Raw genomic sequence first — 19,435 nt, forward strand, 5'->3', positions numbered from 1 at the left:
GACAGACGTTAGCTCAGGGTTAATCTTCCTCAAGCAAAAAAGGAGGACTGGCAACAGATGTTAGCTCAGGGCTAATTTTCCTCAGCAAAAAAAAAGAAAAAACCTACATTTCCTGGAATTGCCATTGCTTTATACATGTAAACAGGAATAATTCTAGAATTTCTAAGTGTATTTCTAACATCAATATGAAGTTAGGCCTATATGCAAAAATAGCTCAAAGTCAGAATAAGCTAAAATCAACACATAAGGCTCTGCCCATCTGTAAACTGATAAGATCATAGGCTCAACTCCAGAGGAAAGGCTAATCCCAGGCCGAAAAGTGATGTTTTAAAAATATTCATGTTGTGGGCAAAACAATAAATTCAAAAACAATTCAGTTAACAAATCAGTCTAAGCAATCAAAAAATTTTAATTGCAATTTTAAGATTCAGTTACTTTAAATTTAATAGGTATTTGAAATTATGTACTGAATCAAGCTTGTTTCTTCCTACTCCAAATATAATGGTTTACATAAACTTTTAATTTGGTAAATAGATCAACCCAAACATTATTATCTTAACACAATACAAAAAACCAAATATACAAAATAAAAACACAAGGGAAAAACCATACGTGGACTCTACCAATTCCATAAGAAACAAAATACAAAAAGTAAAAATAGTTTTCAGTATATATAAAATACTGACAACCAGTGGTGGTAATAATAAGTACATGACTTTGATCCTGAGAACAAACATTTCTTTCTTTTGTCTTTAATAGTTAAATGTGTACAGACAGATTGACCTAAATGATTAGAAAGATAAGAAGAATTAATCTTTTTATCTCAGCATGTTTATTTAAACATACGTAAAAATATACTGACAATAAAATAGGATAAATGCTATAATTAAGTACATTCTGCTTTGGGACCATGAACAGTGGAAAAGCACAGGCAGTCACAGAAACACGTGACAGCATGTTATGCTTGGAGAATGGCAAGTCACTCAACATGGCCAGATTGTCAGGTGAGGTGACAAACTGAACTGCTTCATATCAGCTTTTCTAAAATAAAAAGCGGATTCATACCGTAACTGGACATTTTGTTTAGAATGAATGGAGAGAGACAAGATATTTGAAAGGCATATAAGTAGTTAAAAAAAATCATTATTCTCCTCATTTTTCTAATATTAACTACAAATGGTAAGTCTTTAAATTTTTCCGTTTTCTAAGTTAACTACATAAGAATGTATTAACTTTATAACAAAAACAATTCTAAAAAATTACAAAGTACTACAAAAATTTGCTAACACTTTATCAGTTCTATTGGAAAAAAAAGCATTCAGGTGAGAGGGAAAAAAGTTTTTACCTCTGATATCACCCCCAGCACAGAAAGCCTTTTCTCCAGCTCCCTTTATAATGATCAGGAAAGTTTCAGGATCTTGTTCCCACTTCTATCCAAATGCAAAAGAAGATGGTATAAGCATATTATAAATACAAACTCATTAAAGATATATCCATATGTACATATACACATATATACACACATACATCTATGTATATATATAGATCTATACGGATATATATATATAAAGCATAAACTTTATAAAGCATATCTAGAAGAATAGATCTCGACTTCATTTTCTTTTCTGACATAAATTAGAGGCAATTCCAACAAAGTTGCTAGATGAGTACACTTTGCAATTCAAATTTCATGATGGCATCTGAAATCTTTGCCATGACCACTTTGAGACCAACATGAAAAAGTATGGGCTTAATAATATTATGTTACATAAGCTTATAAATCTGGTGAATAAATCAACCCAACCCAAAGATAGTTGATAAACAGAGCATTAACCTTTCTACTGTGGTGAAATAGAGCTCTGTCCTACTGACAAATTTACAATTAACAGTGAAACCACCTATAGTGATCAAATCTGGAAGCGATGAAAGAATCAAGAGCCAATGAAAATTCAAAAGGCTAGAACAAAGGACCAAATAAAAAACTAGTTAACCAGACAGAGAAAAATTACCAGGGGCTCTATAAATTCTACACTCGAGAATAAAAACACATGTACAAGGAAGAGAAGTAGCTGGACAGATGTGGTTGTCCAAAAGGTTAATGGAATACTGGATTACATTAACAGAAATATGGTATACTAACATGGAATTTTCTACTTTCTTCCTTTCTCATCCAACTCTAATCTGGAACACTTGGCTTATTTCTCTATATCACACTTAAGGACATACTATAAGGTGTTCCAAACAGACACAGCAGAATGGAAAAGAAACTCATCAAATGAAGAATTAAGGAACTGGTGACCAGGGGAGAACTATTATTTGCTTAACACTTATGTGGCTGACAATATTAGGTACACTATTTCACTTCATTTTCACAAAAATCCTAGGAAATATCATCCCCATTTCACAGCTGAGGAAAGTGAGGCACTGAGAGATGGATGTCCCCAATCTACACAGTTAATAAATAGAAATCCAAATTTCAAACATAAGCAGTCTGACTTTAAGTCATGCTTTTCCATTGCACCATGCAGTTCGCTTAGAATAGAAAAGCTTACGGCTTTCTCTAAGATAATGTTGGCCACGCAGTTCAAAAACCGGTGTCTTCAAACCAAAAAGCTGTCACGTGGAAGCAGATTAGATTAGTACACTTATGTCCCAAGAGGTAGAACCAGTATCACTGGTTAAAAGGTCAGAGAAATAAAGAGGGGCAGAACACAAGAAGAAACTTCGAGCTATGTAAAAGTGGAAGGGGCTGTCTCATGAGACAACAAACTCCCTGTCACTAGGGATGCTCCAGAAAAACCACATAGGGAAAGCACTGAGGACTCAAAAATTGATGGGGCTTGGGCACTGATCCCAGAGACTCCAGCGATTCTATGGAAGAGATAACAGAAATGTTCTATGAAGATATACTACTAAAAGGATCCATATAATTGCTTTAAGAAAATTACAAACCTTTAGCTGTGCATAAATCTGCCGAATCATATTAAAAGTCAGTGCATTTAGTAACTTTGGTCTGTTTAGTGTTATCACTCCTGCACAACCTTTTCTTTCCAAGAGTACTTCTGCTGCATCCGTGTGCTTTGACATTCTCTGTGTAAACAAAGAATAACTTGAGGATAAAATTCATTAAGTTTTTGTCACAAGCCAACATCAAAACATATACATCGAATGCAAATCTTTTACACAATGGTACATTAAAAGTATAATAACAATGGTAACTAATTGAATGAATAACTAGGTATATCTGACAAAGGTTTCTAAAGTCATCTAGACTGTACATGGACAGTTCCAAAGCAAACTATACATACCTCTTAAATCTTTTGATTTTTATTTCTGAGTAAACTGAGTCAACTGATTTAGAATAGAACCCAATCCTAGAATTACCCAGACTATGAAATACTCTTAAATCTTTTCATTTATTACTGTATACCAAGCAATATGTTAGGTGCTTGGAAAGCAAAGATGAACAGAGAGGGCAAATAATTCTGACTATAGTAGCTACTGACAATTTTAAAAAAAGGTGACATTTGAGTTGGGCCTTAATGTATGCCAAGAAAAACGGCTGTGAGAATCCTAGAGAATAGCACATGCTAAAACACAAGCAATGAATATTTGGAAATATTAAGATGTTAAAAATGAATGGAATAAAGGTGGGTTGAGAAAATGATGGGAAAGTAGGCAGAATAAGTAGTTTGAGGCCAGATTATAAAATGACAAACTTACATATCATATTATTGTGAAGAAGTTGCCTAGACACTCACTTAGGGCCTCACACATCATAACTTAATCATCAGGTTTCACTGCTCATGTAACATAAAATACTAATATAACAGCTGTAAGGAAACATTTTAAACTACACAGCAGTTTCCCAGGACTCTGCTATACACAACTATCAGGGCTAATAGCACCACCATACTTAATACATTCCTTTACCTAAGGACAATACTTTAAACCTCACATTGGGACAGTGTGCAATGTAAAATTCAAAGTCAGTTTAAATTGGAAAATTTTAACTGGAGAATGCCAATTAAAATTCAACAACACATTTATTAACTAAAATCTAACAAAACCCAGAAGTCCATATTTTGATAACATTAAGCAACATCTTTACACAGTGTTTGAGTCCTCTTTTATAAAATAATGTTCCATATTTAATGTTAGAGTTAATTTTTACTAAAATTCATTATCAGATAAAAATAAAAATAATTTATATTCACTTAAAAGGGTTACAGGAAAACAGAAACGTTTGCATCCTTTCACAATTCAGATTAAAACTTATAACTATAACTACAGTAAGATCTTATTTTTTTAACCAAATTGACAAATACCAAACAGTCTGATATCCTGTGATGTCTACAGTATGAAGAAACAAACATACTGTGGGAGCATAAACCATTACAGAACCCAGGAAAAACAATCTGACAACACATTTTTATTTATTTATTTTTTTTATTTTTCCCCCCAAAGCCCCAGTGGATAGTTGTATGTCGTAGCTGCACATCCTTCCAGTTGCTGTATGCGGGACTCGGCCTCAGGATGAACGGAGAAGTGGTGCCTCGATGCGCACCCGGGATCTGAACCCCGGGCCACCAGCATCGCAGCGCGCGCACTTAACCACCAAGCCACAGGGCCGGCCCTGACAACACATTTTTAAAAGCATACTTGCTGACACCGTAATTCTTCTTCCAGAAATTTACCCTATAGATATTTTTACATACAGGCAAAATGAAATACACACAAGGATAGTCACCGCATTGTCATTTCTAATGGCAAGAGACTAGAAATGACCTAAATGTTATCTGTGGGAGACTAGTTAAATAATAGTCATTCATACAAATGATGCTATGGAGCCTTTACAAATGAGGCAGCTACCTCTCCATACACTGTCATGGAACAATCTCAAATGCAGACAGTGTGTTTACTATGCTACCCACCGTGTACATGGGCACACACAAATTTATACAGAGAATCTATCTCTAGATGCTTACGTAAGACATTGCCAAAATAGTTGCTTCCAGGAAAGAAAATCAGGCATCTGAGAGACAGAGGTGGGAAGACTTTTTACTGTATGGCTCCAAGGAACTTTTTGAATTTTGTACCATATGTACTCACTTCCTATTCAAAACAATATTTTAAATAATTTTTTCTAAAAAGGGCAATAGATTACATTTAAAAGGTACTAAACTATATGACAGAAAACTGTATTCTTCATTTTCCTACCTTATTGATACTAAAGAAAAATTTATGATAAAAGAAAACTATACACAAAAATCACAAAAGAAACCAGACTTTCAAATGTCTAGCTTCATTTTCTGTAATGTTGATGAAACATATGAGCCAAGTTTACTGACCAGCTAAAGGAGAATAGATCCAAAACAGATACAGTCCAGGATACAAGGAACTATAATTTATGTCAACAAATGCAAACTGCACTGGCCACATAACTGACAACAAATAACTTTTAAAAGTGAAAGCATTTACAGGGGAAAGTGTAAGTGGAAAGCAATTTGGCAATGTGTATGAAGAGTCTTTTAAATATTCTAACGTTGAAGAAATAATTCTTTAGAAATTTATCCTCAGAAAATAAGCTGAAATCTAGTGAAATATTTAGAGGATAATCTTGTTAAAAATATATACACATACGCAGAAATAAAAATAATGGCCATATATACATCAAATGATAAACAATGATTTGGGGTCACCTTCTTGGTGATTTTCTGTATTTTTCAAATTTTCTGCCATAAGCATAACGAATATTTGGTTACTCAAGAATGCCTCAAAGAACAAAAAAGGAAAAAAAGGATGCTTGACACAATTATTTATAATATCAAAAATACACAATACTTAATATATGATATTCATATGATTTAATTCATGTTACTCATATGATAATACTGTAGAGTTATTGGAAAACATGTGTTTGAATATTTAATGGTAATAATAAGCTTCATAATATGATGCAAAGTAAAAAAGAAGAGTCAAGGGCCGGCCCAGTGGTGCAAGCGGTTAAGTGCGCACGATCCGCTGCGGCGGCCCAGGGTTCGACGGTTCGGATCCTGGGCACGCACTGACGCTCTGCTTGTCAGGCCATGCTGTGGTGGTGTCCCACATAAAGTAGAGGAAAATGGGCCAGGGCCAGTCTTCCTCAGCAAAAAAAGAAGAGGATTGGCAGATGTTAGCACAGGGCTGATCTCACAAAAAAAAAAGAAGAGTCAAAACAGCAAAGATACATAAGATGAGACAAATCACAAGGAAATATACCAAAATGTTTACTGATTAGACTTGGATAGGATTATTGGTTATTTTAATTTTTCTCCCTTGTACTATGCTTTATTTCTGAATTTTCAGCAGTGATCTTTCACACATTTTAAAATAATTTTAATGTTGTTTTTAGGAGTTATACCCATTTCAATACACAACCTTGGTCACTTTGTAACTTTTCAGAAAAATCTTTTTAAAAAATGAGTGTAGCAAAACATAACCTAAATGACTTGGGGAAAGATTTCAGAACTAACACTGCTAAGAAAATTAGGTTAAAAGTGACCACCTATTAGTTAGTTCTGGATGATGTTTCTGGTCCCTGTACTAGACAGCTAGAATATTATGAAAATTTCTCATTTCATGGAATTTAGCAGATAAATTCTACCCCAATTAAAGGAAATCTCGGGCCAGCCCCGTGGCTTAGCAGTTAAGTGCGTGCGCTCCGCTACTGGCGGCCCAGGTTCGGATCCCGGGCGCGCACCGACGCACAGCTTCTCTGGCCATGCTGAGGCCGCGTACCATGTACAGCAACTAGAAGGATGTGCAACTATGACATACAACTATCTACTGGGGCTTTGGGGAAAAAAAAATGAGGAGGATTGGCAATAGATGTTAGCTCAGAGCCGGTCTTCCTCAGCAAAAAGGGGAGGATTAGCATGAATGTTAGCTCAGGGCTGATCTTCCTCACCAGAAAAAAAAAAAAAACAAAGGGAAATCTCTATACGTAGGTAGTATCAGTCATGACTTTTTTTATAGTTACAAAAGTATAGGAAATATCTCCAAGACAGCAGAATTAATATCATCTATTTCAGTATCACTCAAATCCATCCCAGGTCTATAGGACCAAGTCTGAAGCTTCCCCACACCCCCTAGGGAGATATGCAGTCCCAGCCTAGGTAGTGCCATAACCTATAACCAAAACGAAGCCTACAAGAAAGTAGTGTGCCAAGAGAAAAACCACAGCAAAGAGCAAGCCCAGGCCAGAAAGTGAGCCGTGGTCATTTTGTACTGTGAGCACCTGGGTACACAAACTATATTTCCTGGAATCTCCTTCTCTGATTGGTTATGAGTTAGCTGATTAAAAAAAAAAACTTATAAGTGAACTTTGGAAATAGAAGTGAAGCAGCAGCCATTACTCTGAAAGTGCTGGCAAGTTCCAGCTTGTCCTTTTACTCTCATGCTCTATGTCCAGTTCTTCTTCTTGCCAGCCCTGCTGACCAACAGAGACACCAGGCCCACCAGCCAACACGGCCTTCCACAGACTCACCCACCACCTCTCCCTCACAGTCTCACTCCAGCAGCTGGAACTGCCTGGCGTCACAGATTTTCTTGTAAGTTCCTACAACAACTCCTCCTCTAGACCCTTTCATAGCTTTGGTCAGTACTGAAGATCTTGTTCCCATAATAAATCTTTTATTCCATGACACTGTAGGGGAGGAGAAATAATTTTTCCTCTACTCTTCTAGGTTCTTGGCTGAGACCCACTGTAATAAGATAGATTAACAGGAGAAAAACAAATTTAATTTTGTACATACAGGGCCCCCACAAAGATATGAGACTCAAAGGCATTCAGGCAACTGAGGCTTATATGCCATCCTGAACTAAGGAAAGGGATAGGGGTCTTGGGCTTCAACGGGGAGGAAGATAATTCACAGGAAGGTGAGAAGAGTAGATGTCTGGTAAACAAATGTTTGCCCTGCCACGCAGATTAAGTCTCTCAAATATAAAAAGTTATCTCTAGTAATAGCTTTCCTCCCGGTACAGGCCCCCTTTCTAATTTCTTTTAGGCAGTTAAGGCAGAGGTAAAAAGATTTTCCTGAGTCTGCTGGATCATGACTGCCTTCAGCTTAAAATAATCCCCATGTCAAAGTGGCACATTTTGGGGTGGCATATTCTGCTCCCCTTCAATACTCATAGGGGTTCTACTTCCCTGATTAAACTCTGACTCATATAAGATGACAGATGACAGACAAAAAGCTGCATTTTCAGATACCTACATCATTCTAAATTTTAAAACACAGATAAAAGTTTTCTTGTTCTACAAACACGTTACACACGAAGGGGAAGAAGACGACTATCCTCTACCCACTCTGGGTCCTTTCTGGCTGGGCTACAAATTAAACTGACATGAGACCAAATAGGAGAAGAAAATCAAAGTTTAATAACATGTATAATACATGGGAGAAACTCAGAAAACAGAAACTGAGCAACTCATGGTTTTGACTAAGCTGCTCACTTAAGTATTTTCAGCTAAAGGCAAGGAAGGTGCTGGAGGGTAGTGGTTTGGGATCTCACATGGAGATGGAAATGCAAATGTTTGTCACACAACTCTTTATAGGGCCACCTATAGAGAATGTGGCTGGAGAGACAGAATTTTTGGTAAGATAGGCTTGTTGGTGCCTTTCTTATCACCCTCTATTCTACATTATACAACAGCCATCATATGGTAGTGGCTCCTTCCTGTAACACACCTTCTATGTTAAACTCTTTAGTCAGCTAGTGGGGGAGGTCAAATGTCCGTCAGAAAAAATAATCAAGGTAAAGAGACACATTTTGAGGTGGCCAATTTTGATCTCCCACACATACAAGTATTAATAAACTTTGATCTCTTTCCATAGTCAGTAAATTTCTTTTTTGCTTGAACCAAGTCAGATTAGGCCGTCAAAAAAAAAAGCTTCTTGACTATTTCACTGAACAACTTTACATAAATAATCACCCAATACCAGAGGCAATCCTTTAAAACTCAATTATTTGGTTTCAGCTCAGAGACACTGAGAGCTGAAAGGATGCTCCTCCTGACCTTATAACAAGAAAAAAGGCTGAACAGACTTCTGGTGAACTCAATCAGAAAACTGTCTCAGGGCAAACAGACATCATAAAATCTAGAGAGAGGTGCCTTCATGGAGACACAGGACCAGAATATTTGCTTACTTGGGCAAGAAGCCCTAAAGAAGAATAATCAGAATTTTGATGACTTGCTGCAGGCCTAGTGTGGGCAAGTGTAATAGGAGGAAACTCCTGGGACTCACAGTCATGGGGATTTCCTACTCTGGCCGCCTTTTCCTCCTAGAACCCAATCAGGATCTCCCAGAGAAGATTGGAGAAAGCTCCCCTGCATGGTGCTGGCTTGGGGAGGGAAACAGCAGGCACAGCTAAATCCTCTCCCCTCATATTCCATACAGAACAAAAGGCTAAACCTACAGTGGAAGAAGAAATGACTTCAAAGCCTGTAGCCCAGGGTTCTGGTGGAGTCCCACTACAGTGAGGGAAGTGAACGGAGGCCTATAAAATAAAAGCCTTAATCTCAAGGGGGAAGCACTTCAAAACCATAGCCTAAGGACCTTAGTGTTTACTAATTACCACATGGGGGGCGGGGGGAGGGTGGCCAGGGGGTGGGGAGAACAGGGGGCAAAGGTAGCCCATCCCCAAAGAAAGGACAGGAACACTTCTGAAGGACACACCCCTGAGACTCCGGTTCACAGTGTCTTCCAAATATGAAAGCATTTAATGGGATACAACCCCAAAAGCATGATCTATAAAAGAAAAAATTGATAAACTGAATTTCATCAACATTAAAAACTTCTGCTGTGTAAAAAATACTAGTAAGAGAATGAAAAGACAAGCCAAAAATTGGAAGAAAATACTTGCATATCACATATCTGATAAAGGACTTGTATCCAGAATATATAAAGAACTCTTAAAACTCAATAGGAAAACAATCAACCCAGTATTAAAATGGACCGAAAAATCGGAAGATCTTGGGGCCAGCCCTACAGTGTAGTGGTTAAGTTCAGCATGCTCCACTTCTGTGGCCTGGGTTCAGATCCTGGGTGCGGGCCTACACCACTCACCAGCCATGCTGTGGCAGCGACACACATATAAAGTAGAGGAAGACTGGCACAGATGTTAGCTCAGGGTTAATCTTCCTCAGCCAAAAAAAAAAAACAACAGAAGATCTTCATCAAAGAAGATATAGGGATGGCAAATAAACACATGAAACACTCAATATCATTTATCATTAGGAAAACGCAAATTAAAACCACAATGAGATACCACTATGCACAGATTAAAATGGCCAAAATCCAAAAAGAGACAATAACATGCTGCCAAATATGCAGACCAACAGGAACTCTTTTTTTTTTTTTTCCGTGAGCAAGATCAGCCCTGAGCTAACATCCATGCCAATCATCCTCTTTTTTTGCTGAGGAAGACCGGCTCTGAGCTAACATCTATTGCCAACCTTCCCTCTTTTTTTCCCTTTTTTCTCCCCAAAGCCCCAGTAGATAGTTGTATGTCATAGTTGCAAATCCTTCTAGTTGCTGTATGTGGGAACGCGGCCTCAGCATGGCCAGAGAAGCGGTGTGTCAGTGTGCACCTGGGATCCGAACCTGGGCTGCCAGTAGCAGAGCGTGCGCACTTAACCGCTAAGCCACGGGGCCAGCCCCCAGGAACTCTTATTCATTGTTGGTGGGAATGCAAAATGGTCCACCCGCTTTGGAAGACAATTTGGCAAACTCTTGTAAAGTTACATATAGACTTACCATACAACCCAGCAATCACACTCCCAGGTATTTACCCATGTGAATTAAAAACTTATATTCACATAAAAACCTATACATGAATATTTAGCAGTTTTAGTCATATTGTCTAAAAACTGGAAGCAACCAAGATGCTCTTCAACAGGGTAATGGATCAACCTCTGTAGCAGGTCCATACAATGGAATACTACTAAGTGTTAAAAAGGACTGAGCTATCAATTCATGTAACAACATAAATGAATCTTAAATGCATTTTGCCAAGTGAAACAAGCCAGACCCTATATAATGTATGATTCCACTCATATGACTTTCTGTAAAAGACAAAACTATATGGGCATACCAGATCAGTGGTTGGGGGTGGGAGAAGTGGTTGACTACAAAGAAGAAATACAGGGGAATTTGTAGGGTGATGGAACTGCTCTATATGGTCTTGGGGTGGTGGATGCACGATTTATGCATTTGTCAAAACTCACAGAAACATGCATAACAAAGAGTGAACTTAATGTACACAAATTATATTTTTTAAAAATCAGCCAGGATGTCAGGGGATTCCAACGTGGAATGCAGACTGTGACAAATGAATGTAACTAAATTACTCATATGGCATAACCTCGCTGAAGTGATTGTGGTAGTGGTGGTGGCAGGGGAGCGCACCTAAGTAACTTTGGGAAACAGTGGTTTGATTAGAAACTGTAAGAATAAATACAAAAAGAACTGTACATCAACACTGTGCTCTAGTTGGTAAATCTATTTCTCCTAGAGAGTGGTTAACAATTCTGAAACTGCTCTGCATGTATACTGGGGTTAAATAAGTAATGGATGGTGGACAGTCACAGATAATCAAGAAGGGAAAGCTAGAATGAACTCTGCCCTGTGGTACTGGATTAAAGTCAGAGAAATCAGTATGAACTCACGTTTAGCTTAATATATATACGTAGGATAAATACAGAAACAATTATAGATACGTATGTACATGTCAGTTAGCATACAGCATATATATGTTCTACCATATACATACATACATTACTCTAGCTCTATTCCTGGAGAGAAAGCCATGACATCCCAGTAGCAAAGAGCACTCCCAGAGCTCAGATCCTGATTTCTAAATGCAATTCTCCAATAAAGGCAACCAGGGCTTCTTGGAGAAATGCTTGATTCCAGGGCTAGGATACAGAAAACACAAGATGAGATCAGAACATACCTTCTATCAGAAAGTAAGGAGGTGTTAAAAAAAATTACAAATTAAAAGGATGAGGTCATATCAAAGGGACACAGGAGTCAAAATGAAGGAATTCCTAACGGCCAAAGCCGGAACAATCTGAGTAACAAAATAAATAATATGGTATTAGATTATAACCCAAAGAATAAAATAAATATCCATGAGTCCACATTGATATAAATAACTGAATATATAAATAAATGGAGAAGAGATGATCTTTCTCACAGAAGAACTCTAAATAATGTATGTAGATATCACCCTTCCAGGAGGTGGAGCTTACTCCCCTCAACTTTTGAGCATGGGCTGAACTTAATGACTTGCTTCCAAAGAATAAAGTATGAAAAGGGAAAAATGGTAACTTTAGAGCAGAGAAACCCGACAAACACCAACTTAACCAAGCGATGAAGGTAAATGTCACCAGCTATGCCGTGTGGATGTCACGTACTCCCTGATACCTGTGTCAAAACCCACAGATACTCCCTGATACGATGTGATGAGAAGGGGGCTTTTCCATTGTGATCTTCTTTCCAAAAACCTTTTAACTACAGTCTAATTATAAAAAAAAACACCAGACACAAGCGCAGATAGAGGATATTTTACAGGCTACCTGGCCAGTACTCTTCAAAACTGTCAAGGTCATGAAAAATAAGACTGAGAAACTGTCACAGACCAGAAGAGACTAAGCAGACATGACAAGGAAATGGCAATGTGGTATCCTAGATTGGATCTTGGAACAGGAAATTAATGGAAAACCTGGTGAAATCCAAATAAAGTCTCAAGTTAATATTAATATACACCAACATTCTTAGTTTTGACAAATGTATCATGATAATCATATTGGTTTGCTAAGGCTGTCGTAACAAAGTAACACAAACTAAGTGGCTTAAACAACAGAAATTTATTATCTCTCAGTTCTGAAACTATAAGTCTGAGATCAAGATGTCAGCAGGACACACTCCCTCTGAAGGCACTAGGGAAGGATCTGTTCCAGGCCCCTCTCCTAGTTTCTGATAGTTCCTTGGCTTGTGGGAGCATAACACCAATCTTCACATGGCCTTCTCTCCGGGTATGTCTCCAAGTTTTCCCTTTTTATAAGGACAACAGTTATATTGGATTAAGGGCCCACCCTAGTCCAATATGACCTCATCTGAACTAACTACATCTGCAATGACCCTATTTCCGACTTGGCTGCTAGGAGAAGCCAAGTCTCTAACTTTGTCTCTAACTCAAGAGCTGTGTGTCTTACGCCAGTATCCATGAAATAATAACAGCCTAACCATGAGCTTGTAATTGGGATAAAATCAAATCCCAGATCCAATGTTGTCCAGCAGCCCAAAAGCCCTCCACTTGCCCCATCCCAATCACAGCCCTCTCCTTCCCCACAAAAGTAACAACTATCCATTTTTTAATTAAAAATGCAGTGTGCATCCATAAACACAGTCTGCTCATTTTTAAAAATTGGATATATCTTCAAGTCTTTTAATCTACAGGTTCTCCCTCCATCTCTTTCTTTTCCTCACAATTTATTGGAAAAACCAGGCCATTTAACCTATACAATTTCCCTGTATGAATTTTGCTGATTGCACACTCATGCTACCCACTTATTTTTAACGGCTATGCATTCTTAAATATCAGTTTAATCAGTCCCCTACTGATAAGCATTGGGTAATTTCCAATTTCTGCTATTAACGGTGATGCAGGAATATCTTTAAGCAGGGCTCTTTGAGCACTTAGGCCAAGTATGTAATTACAGAGGGCCAGACTTTGACCAAAGACTATTATGGAATCTTCTACTGTTAATGCCAATAGAATGATGTAAATGAGTGAATGAATAGAATGATTTTTTTTCCTATCTAAAAAATTCAGGGCCTTCTCAAAGCCTGAAAACAACTATTGGTTCATTAATCAAAACCATTCATGCAAAAGGACAGAAGGGAAAAAGATGAAGTCTCTAGTATTAGCCTCATTTATATATATGTTCATTAATTCTACAGAAAAATTAAACCTCTTTTCTGAAAATATCACAAACTCTTAACTAAAACCTAGAAAAGGTTTCCATGAAGAGAAATTTATCATATTAGGAAAGATTATAGAGACAAGAGTCAGAAATGAACTTCTCATATAATCCAAAGTGTGTGTGTGTTGGGGGGGAGGACGGGGGGAGGACAGAATGGGTAAGGAAAACAGAGAAAGAAAAGACAAAGTGTTTCTAGCCAGAGCCATTATATTCTAAAGAAGGAAAAGAGATTTAAGGTGGAAATTAAGGCTTGCTTAAATCTTTATTGGACATTAAGGAAAGACAACAGGTTCACATTTGCTTATATTTTCTTAATTAGAAAAAACTGTTTATTTTAACTTACCATTTAAGGTTTTCCATGGGCATTATGCTAAGAGGTTGACATAAAAACTTTTCACTTAATCCTCAAAACAACTTTATCAGTTCAATACCTGGAGCTCCTTTCACAGATAAGGAAACTAAGGCCCAGAAAAGTTCAATTACTTGCCTGTCCTCACACAGCTTTGGGGCAGGAGCAGGATTCAAATCTAGGTTTATCTCATTCCAAAGCCAATGCTCTAAGTATTATTAAGGGTCATAAACTGACTCTCCCAATTATCTTCTTCAAACTATATAATCCCACCTACTTTCACCCACTCCACAGAACCTTTTCCACTCCTGTAATGACTGGGTAACCCATTATTTCCACCCATTCAAAGGAGAAATGTGAAGGAAACTTGCTAAAATGTATGGACACCATCAACACACAGCTTTGTGCTGAACTGAATGCACGAAGTTTGCCAAAATAAAATCCATGAGACACACATAACTTGGAATATCTACTCTGCTGGAACACGGAACTATTCTGGCAAAATCCACAGTAGTAACGTTCCCCGAAGTGTACAAAAAGATGTTTACTGCTGCTACGTGGAAGGAGGAAAAAAACTCATGGTCAAATCAGTTTGGGACAAACTTAAACCAATATAAACAAGTTTCATTCCTATAAGACTTTGCAGTCTTCAACATGCAAATACACAATGCAAACTTTTAAAATACAATAAGCAGCATATTTCTTACTTGATCGAAGAACTTTCTTTTTTTTTTCATGGAATCTCTCTTGGGACTTGCATTTTGCAGGCTATATTTTGGAAAACACTTTAGAGACTTCATAAAAACATTGTGAGAAATGAACCTTTCCATTGAGGAAAATTCAGCGCCTGGTACATAACAGGTACCCCAAAAATGCTTAATAAATTGAATGAATAATCCATCATTTTACTGATGCAGTCCTGCTGTAACACAAGCCTGAGACAAGCTTTACACTGTGGACACCCAAGTCCCAATCTTAAGCACACACCTTTCATGATATATAACATCCACTGCCATTGAACAGGGTTGCAACTCAAAGACATACTCAGGGAAATATTCTACGTTTAGCAGAACATGATTTCTTTTAACCCATCTTACTGACTTTCCTCTTTATCCAGTCTCATATCCTTCCTACTACTAAGATTTTCATCAATTTCTAGCCAATATTGAAGAATACCATTAAATTTAAATTATTATAACACAAATATGACACACCAAAGCACAAGTATGATTCTTAGGATCAAAAAACATTTAATAAATGCTGACTACTCAAGCTTCACTCAATCCTTCCTGACTTCAAACTGGGTCAGTGAAGTCCTCCACGCGGCACTAGTTTAGAGAGTCTCTCAAATCGTCCTTAGCTGGGCTCTGTTTTCTCACCTTTTGTAATATCACCTATTTTCCATCCTCAATTATTACTTCTAAGCAGCTGGTCCAAACCTGCATCTATATCTTTACTTCTCCAGAGGCCCAATCCCTTATTTCCAAGTACCTGCTATAATTATGGGAGTCACTAGACGGCACCCCAAACTCAACTTGTTAAAAGCCAAATTTACCACAAATCTCTCTCCACAAAATCTGTCTCTCCTCCTCCGTTCCCTAAGGTAACACATCACAACTAAAGGCATCACATTTTCTCAGTCAACAAAGCTCAAAATGTTGGTCTTATCTTTGATTTCTACCTGTTCTCCCTTCCTCTCTGCCAACAACTTGAGGCAGTTACCAAGTACCAAAGAATCTTATTTCTAAAATGACTCTGTTATCTATCCATTACTTTCCATTCTCATTGCCCTAGCCACACAGCATTATAATTTTCCTTTTTTGCAGATTTCCAGAATCTTTGCCCAATGGTCTATCCTTCACACTGCCATCAGAGAAATTTTGCTACAGCACAATTCTAATCTTGTCACTCCCAATCAAAAATATTTAGTGACTCCCCACTAACTTCAAAAACATCCAAGTTACCTGACATGGGCTTCAAGTCTCTCCACATCTGCCCAGGTAAACTCTCTCGGCCCACTGCAACACTCACTGCATTCCTTATAATGGATACTCAGAAAGCCCTGAATGTAACCTCCTTTCTCCTATCTTGCAGTTCTTGCCACCAAAGAATAAGCATATTGTGTAATAGAAAGAAAACACATTTTGAAGTCAGATGAACCCAAACATTAGTTTTGCCACTCACTACAATACACCCTCAGGCAAGTTACTCTCAGAGCCTCAATTTCTGCAATTGTAAAATGGAGATAACAGAATCACCTCTTAGGGTTACTATATGAACTTCCACTACCTCCCATCTCTACTTGTTGAAACCCTTGATCATGCTTTAAGGCCCAGACGAAATAAATTATATTCCTCCAGTAAGCTTTCATTGGTTTCAAAGTCAACATCAGCCTATCCCATCTTTGTTCACACCTTTAATTTATGTATTTGGCCTTTTTACCACATTTTATTAGTACATATTTCTCTCTTTCATTAGACTATTCATTTCTTAGGGTCAGGAACTGTCTTTTCCATAATAGTATTTTCAAAGTAGTCAAGTTCTTTGCATACACGAAACAAACAATAAATGTCTGTTCAATGGCACAGATTATAAATTGGTTGATACTGATTCTAGATCATCATCTGGACATAGAGCATAAGAACACGATTGCTGTCATGAAAATATGTGCAGTATCATTTCATGAGTCCAATCGGTATACTTTCATACTGAAGAGAACTACTTTCTGAAAGAAAAAAGAAGTTTTCTCCATGTCCAGTTCAAAACTATGTGGAAGAAATGAGCTTTTGCACATTAAATTAAAATGCTGTGTAAGAGTTTAAAATAGAACATTATGGAGAAAGAAGTCTTTCTGTGAATATCTTTGTAGTAAAAATACCTCCAGATCCGCTATGGATACAAATGACACCTCCTTAATAGCTTCCACTACTTTGCATTAGCTTGACAAACCCCATCTGCAGAAATGCAGAATGTTGGCCTCCTTTTAAGGTTCTATTCTTCATCTAGTATCTTGGAAGGGTCACAAGAAATGTCACACTATTATCACAAATCATAAGTCTGCCTACAATACTGCCATCAATGCCACATTTCCATCACTCCACTATGAAATAAAAAGGGCTCTTGCTCTCTACTGGCTCTCTTAGAAGGGTCACAGAAGGACTGTTTGGGATATGGCCTATCTCTGAAGTACATGTAAAAAACCAACATTGGGACCTAGAACCACTCAGTCCTCAGGCTGTCGATGAGAGTCAGGTTTATCTTCCTTCCCTCAGTGTGGTTTACGCCCCAGGTCACCAGAGCCCCCAAGTGATCTGGATTCTGTTATGGCTTTCTATTTCATCTGTGTGCATATGTCTAAATATGAATCACTGACATTGTTTTAAGTTCTTTTTCCAGGAAATTCCTCAGCCCCCATGTATATCAGCTGACTAAAATAGATAAGGGTAGGAAAGGATATCCCAGTCTTCACACGCCCATCTCTACTTAGGCTTACCTGAGAAACAGTCTGCATAGTCACTTAGTGCCCACTCTGCCAGAGGCTGTAGAGTGCAGAAGGTAAGTCTATGGAGCCAGATCGCCTGGATTCAAATCTCATCTATTTACTAGCTGTGTGACATTGGGGCATATTACTTAGCCTCTCTGTCCCTCAATCTCTGATCCATTAAATAGGGATAAGGCCATAATCTCTTAACCAAAAAAAACTCTTGGGTCCAGATGCATTTCAGAATTCAGAAAATTTTCTAGATTTTCAAAAGCTAACACAGTACATATTACATACTATGTAAAACACCTCAAGTGGAGTCTGGGTCAGTACACTGTAATCAAATGCTTTAATACTTCTGCACCAAACCATGAATATTTGCACTAGTGAGGATAAAGACAATAAGAGCTTCAAGTATGTTTAGCTGAGATTTTGCCAGGCAATCAAACTTTTAGTTTTGAGGTTTCAGAATTGCAGATAAAAGATCTGTAGTTTTTACTCCATAGAACTTTAATGAGAATCAACTGAGCTAATCCATATCAAGTACTTGGAATAGCACCTAGCATGCAGTAAGTGCTATATCAGAGTGACCTGTCACTTTTTTGCTCAAGGTACTTGTCAGGCTGTATGAGGGTGTCTTAGTCCACTGGAACTACTAAAACGAAAATACCACAGACTGCGTATGTTATAAAACATACATTTATTTCTCACAGTTCTAGAGGCTGAGAAGTCTAAGATCAAGGGATCTGCAGATTCGGTGTCTGGTGTGGTCCCATTTTCCGGTTCACAGATGGCTATCTTCTCACTGTGTCCTTCCTCCCAAGGTAGAAGAAGTGAGGGAGCTCTCCAGGGTCTCTTTTATAAGGGCACTGATCCCATTCATAAGAGCTCCACCCTCCTGACCTAATCACCTCCCAAAGGCCTCACCTTTAAATACCATCACATTGGGGATTAGATTACAACATAGGAATTTGGAGATGACACAAAAATCCAGTCTGCAGCAGAGAGATACAAAAATAAAAATTATGTCTTCCTTGCAATGTGATAAACTAAGGACACCTAAGCTTTGGAAGGGTACTGTTAGTACAATTGTAGCTAACATGTATAAAATGATTATTATTTGCCAAACACTATGCTAGATTTTTTAATGAATTATCTTATTTATTATCCATAAGCACTCTCAGGTGGATACTATTATCCATATTTTATATATGTCAAAAAGGAGGCTGAGGGGCTGGTCCAGTGGCGCAGCGATTAAGCCCGTGTGCTCCACTTCGGTGGCCCAGGGTTCGCAGGTTCGCATCCCGGGCACGCACTGATGCACAGCTTGTCAAACCATGCTGTGGCGGCATCCCATATAAAGTAAAGGAAGATGGACACGGATGTTAGCCCAGGGCCAGTCTTACTCAGCAAAAAAGAGGAGGATTGGCATCGGATGTTAGCTCAGGGCTGATCTTCCTCACACACCAAAAAAAGAAGGCTGAGAGAGACTGAGTAATCTGCCCAAGATTACGTAGTGGACCCATTGTTAAACCCAGCCATTCTGACCTGAAGATCTATGCTCTTATCC

The 19,435-nt window shown here is 38.0% G+C and overlaps 1 protein-coding gene across 4 annotated transcripts in view; it reads right to left on the reverse strand.

The window, feature by feature from the left end:
- The window catches only part of HIBCH (3-hydroxyisobutyryl-CoA hydrolase), a 97,481-nt gene that overhangs the window by 71,202 nt on the left and 6,844 nt on the right, over nt 1–19,435 (reverse strand). For 3 of the 4 annotated variants that reach the window (XM_087435489.1, XM_004426735.3, XM_087435488.1), the window contains exons 3-4: nt 2,953–3,090; nt 1,346–1,430 (exon numbers count right to left, since the gene is read on the reverse strand). In XM_087435489.1, the coding sequence (XP_087291615.1) occupies nt 1,346–1,430; nt 2,953–3,090 (223 nt within the window). Of the gene's footprint in view, nt 1–1,345; nt 1,431–2,952; nt 3,091–11,821; nt 11,963–19,435 lie in introns of all 4 variants that reach the window. The other variant, XM_014784686.2, reaches the window with a different exon arrangement.

This window comes from Ceratotherium simum, chromosome 9, assembly GCF_057802395.1.
Source record: "Ceratotherium simum simum isolate JZ-2026a chromosome 9, ASM5780239v1, whole genome shotgun sequence".
Lineage (NCBI taxonomy): Eukaryota > Metazoa > Chordata > Mammalia > Perissodactyla > Rhinocerotidae > Ceratotherium > Ceratotherium simum.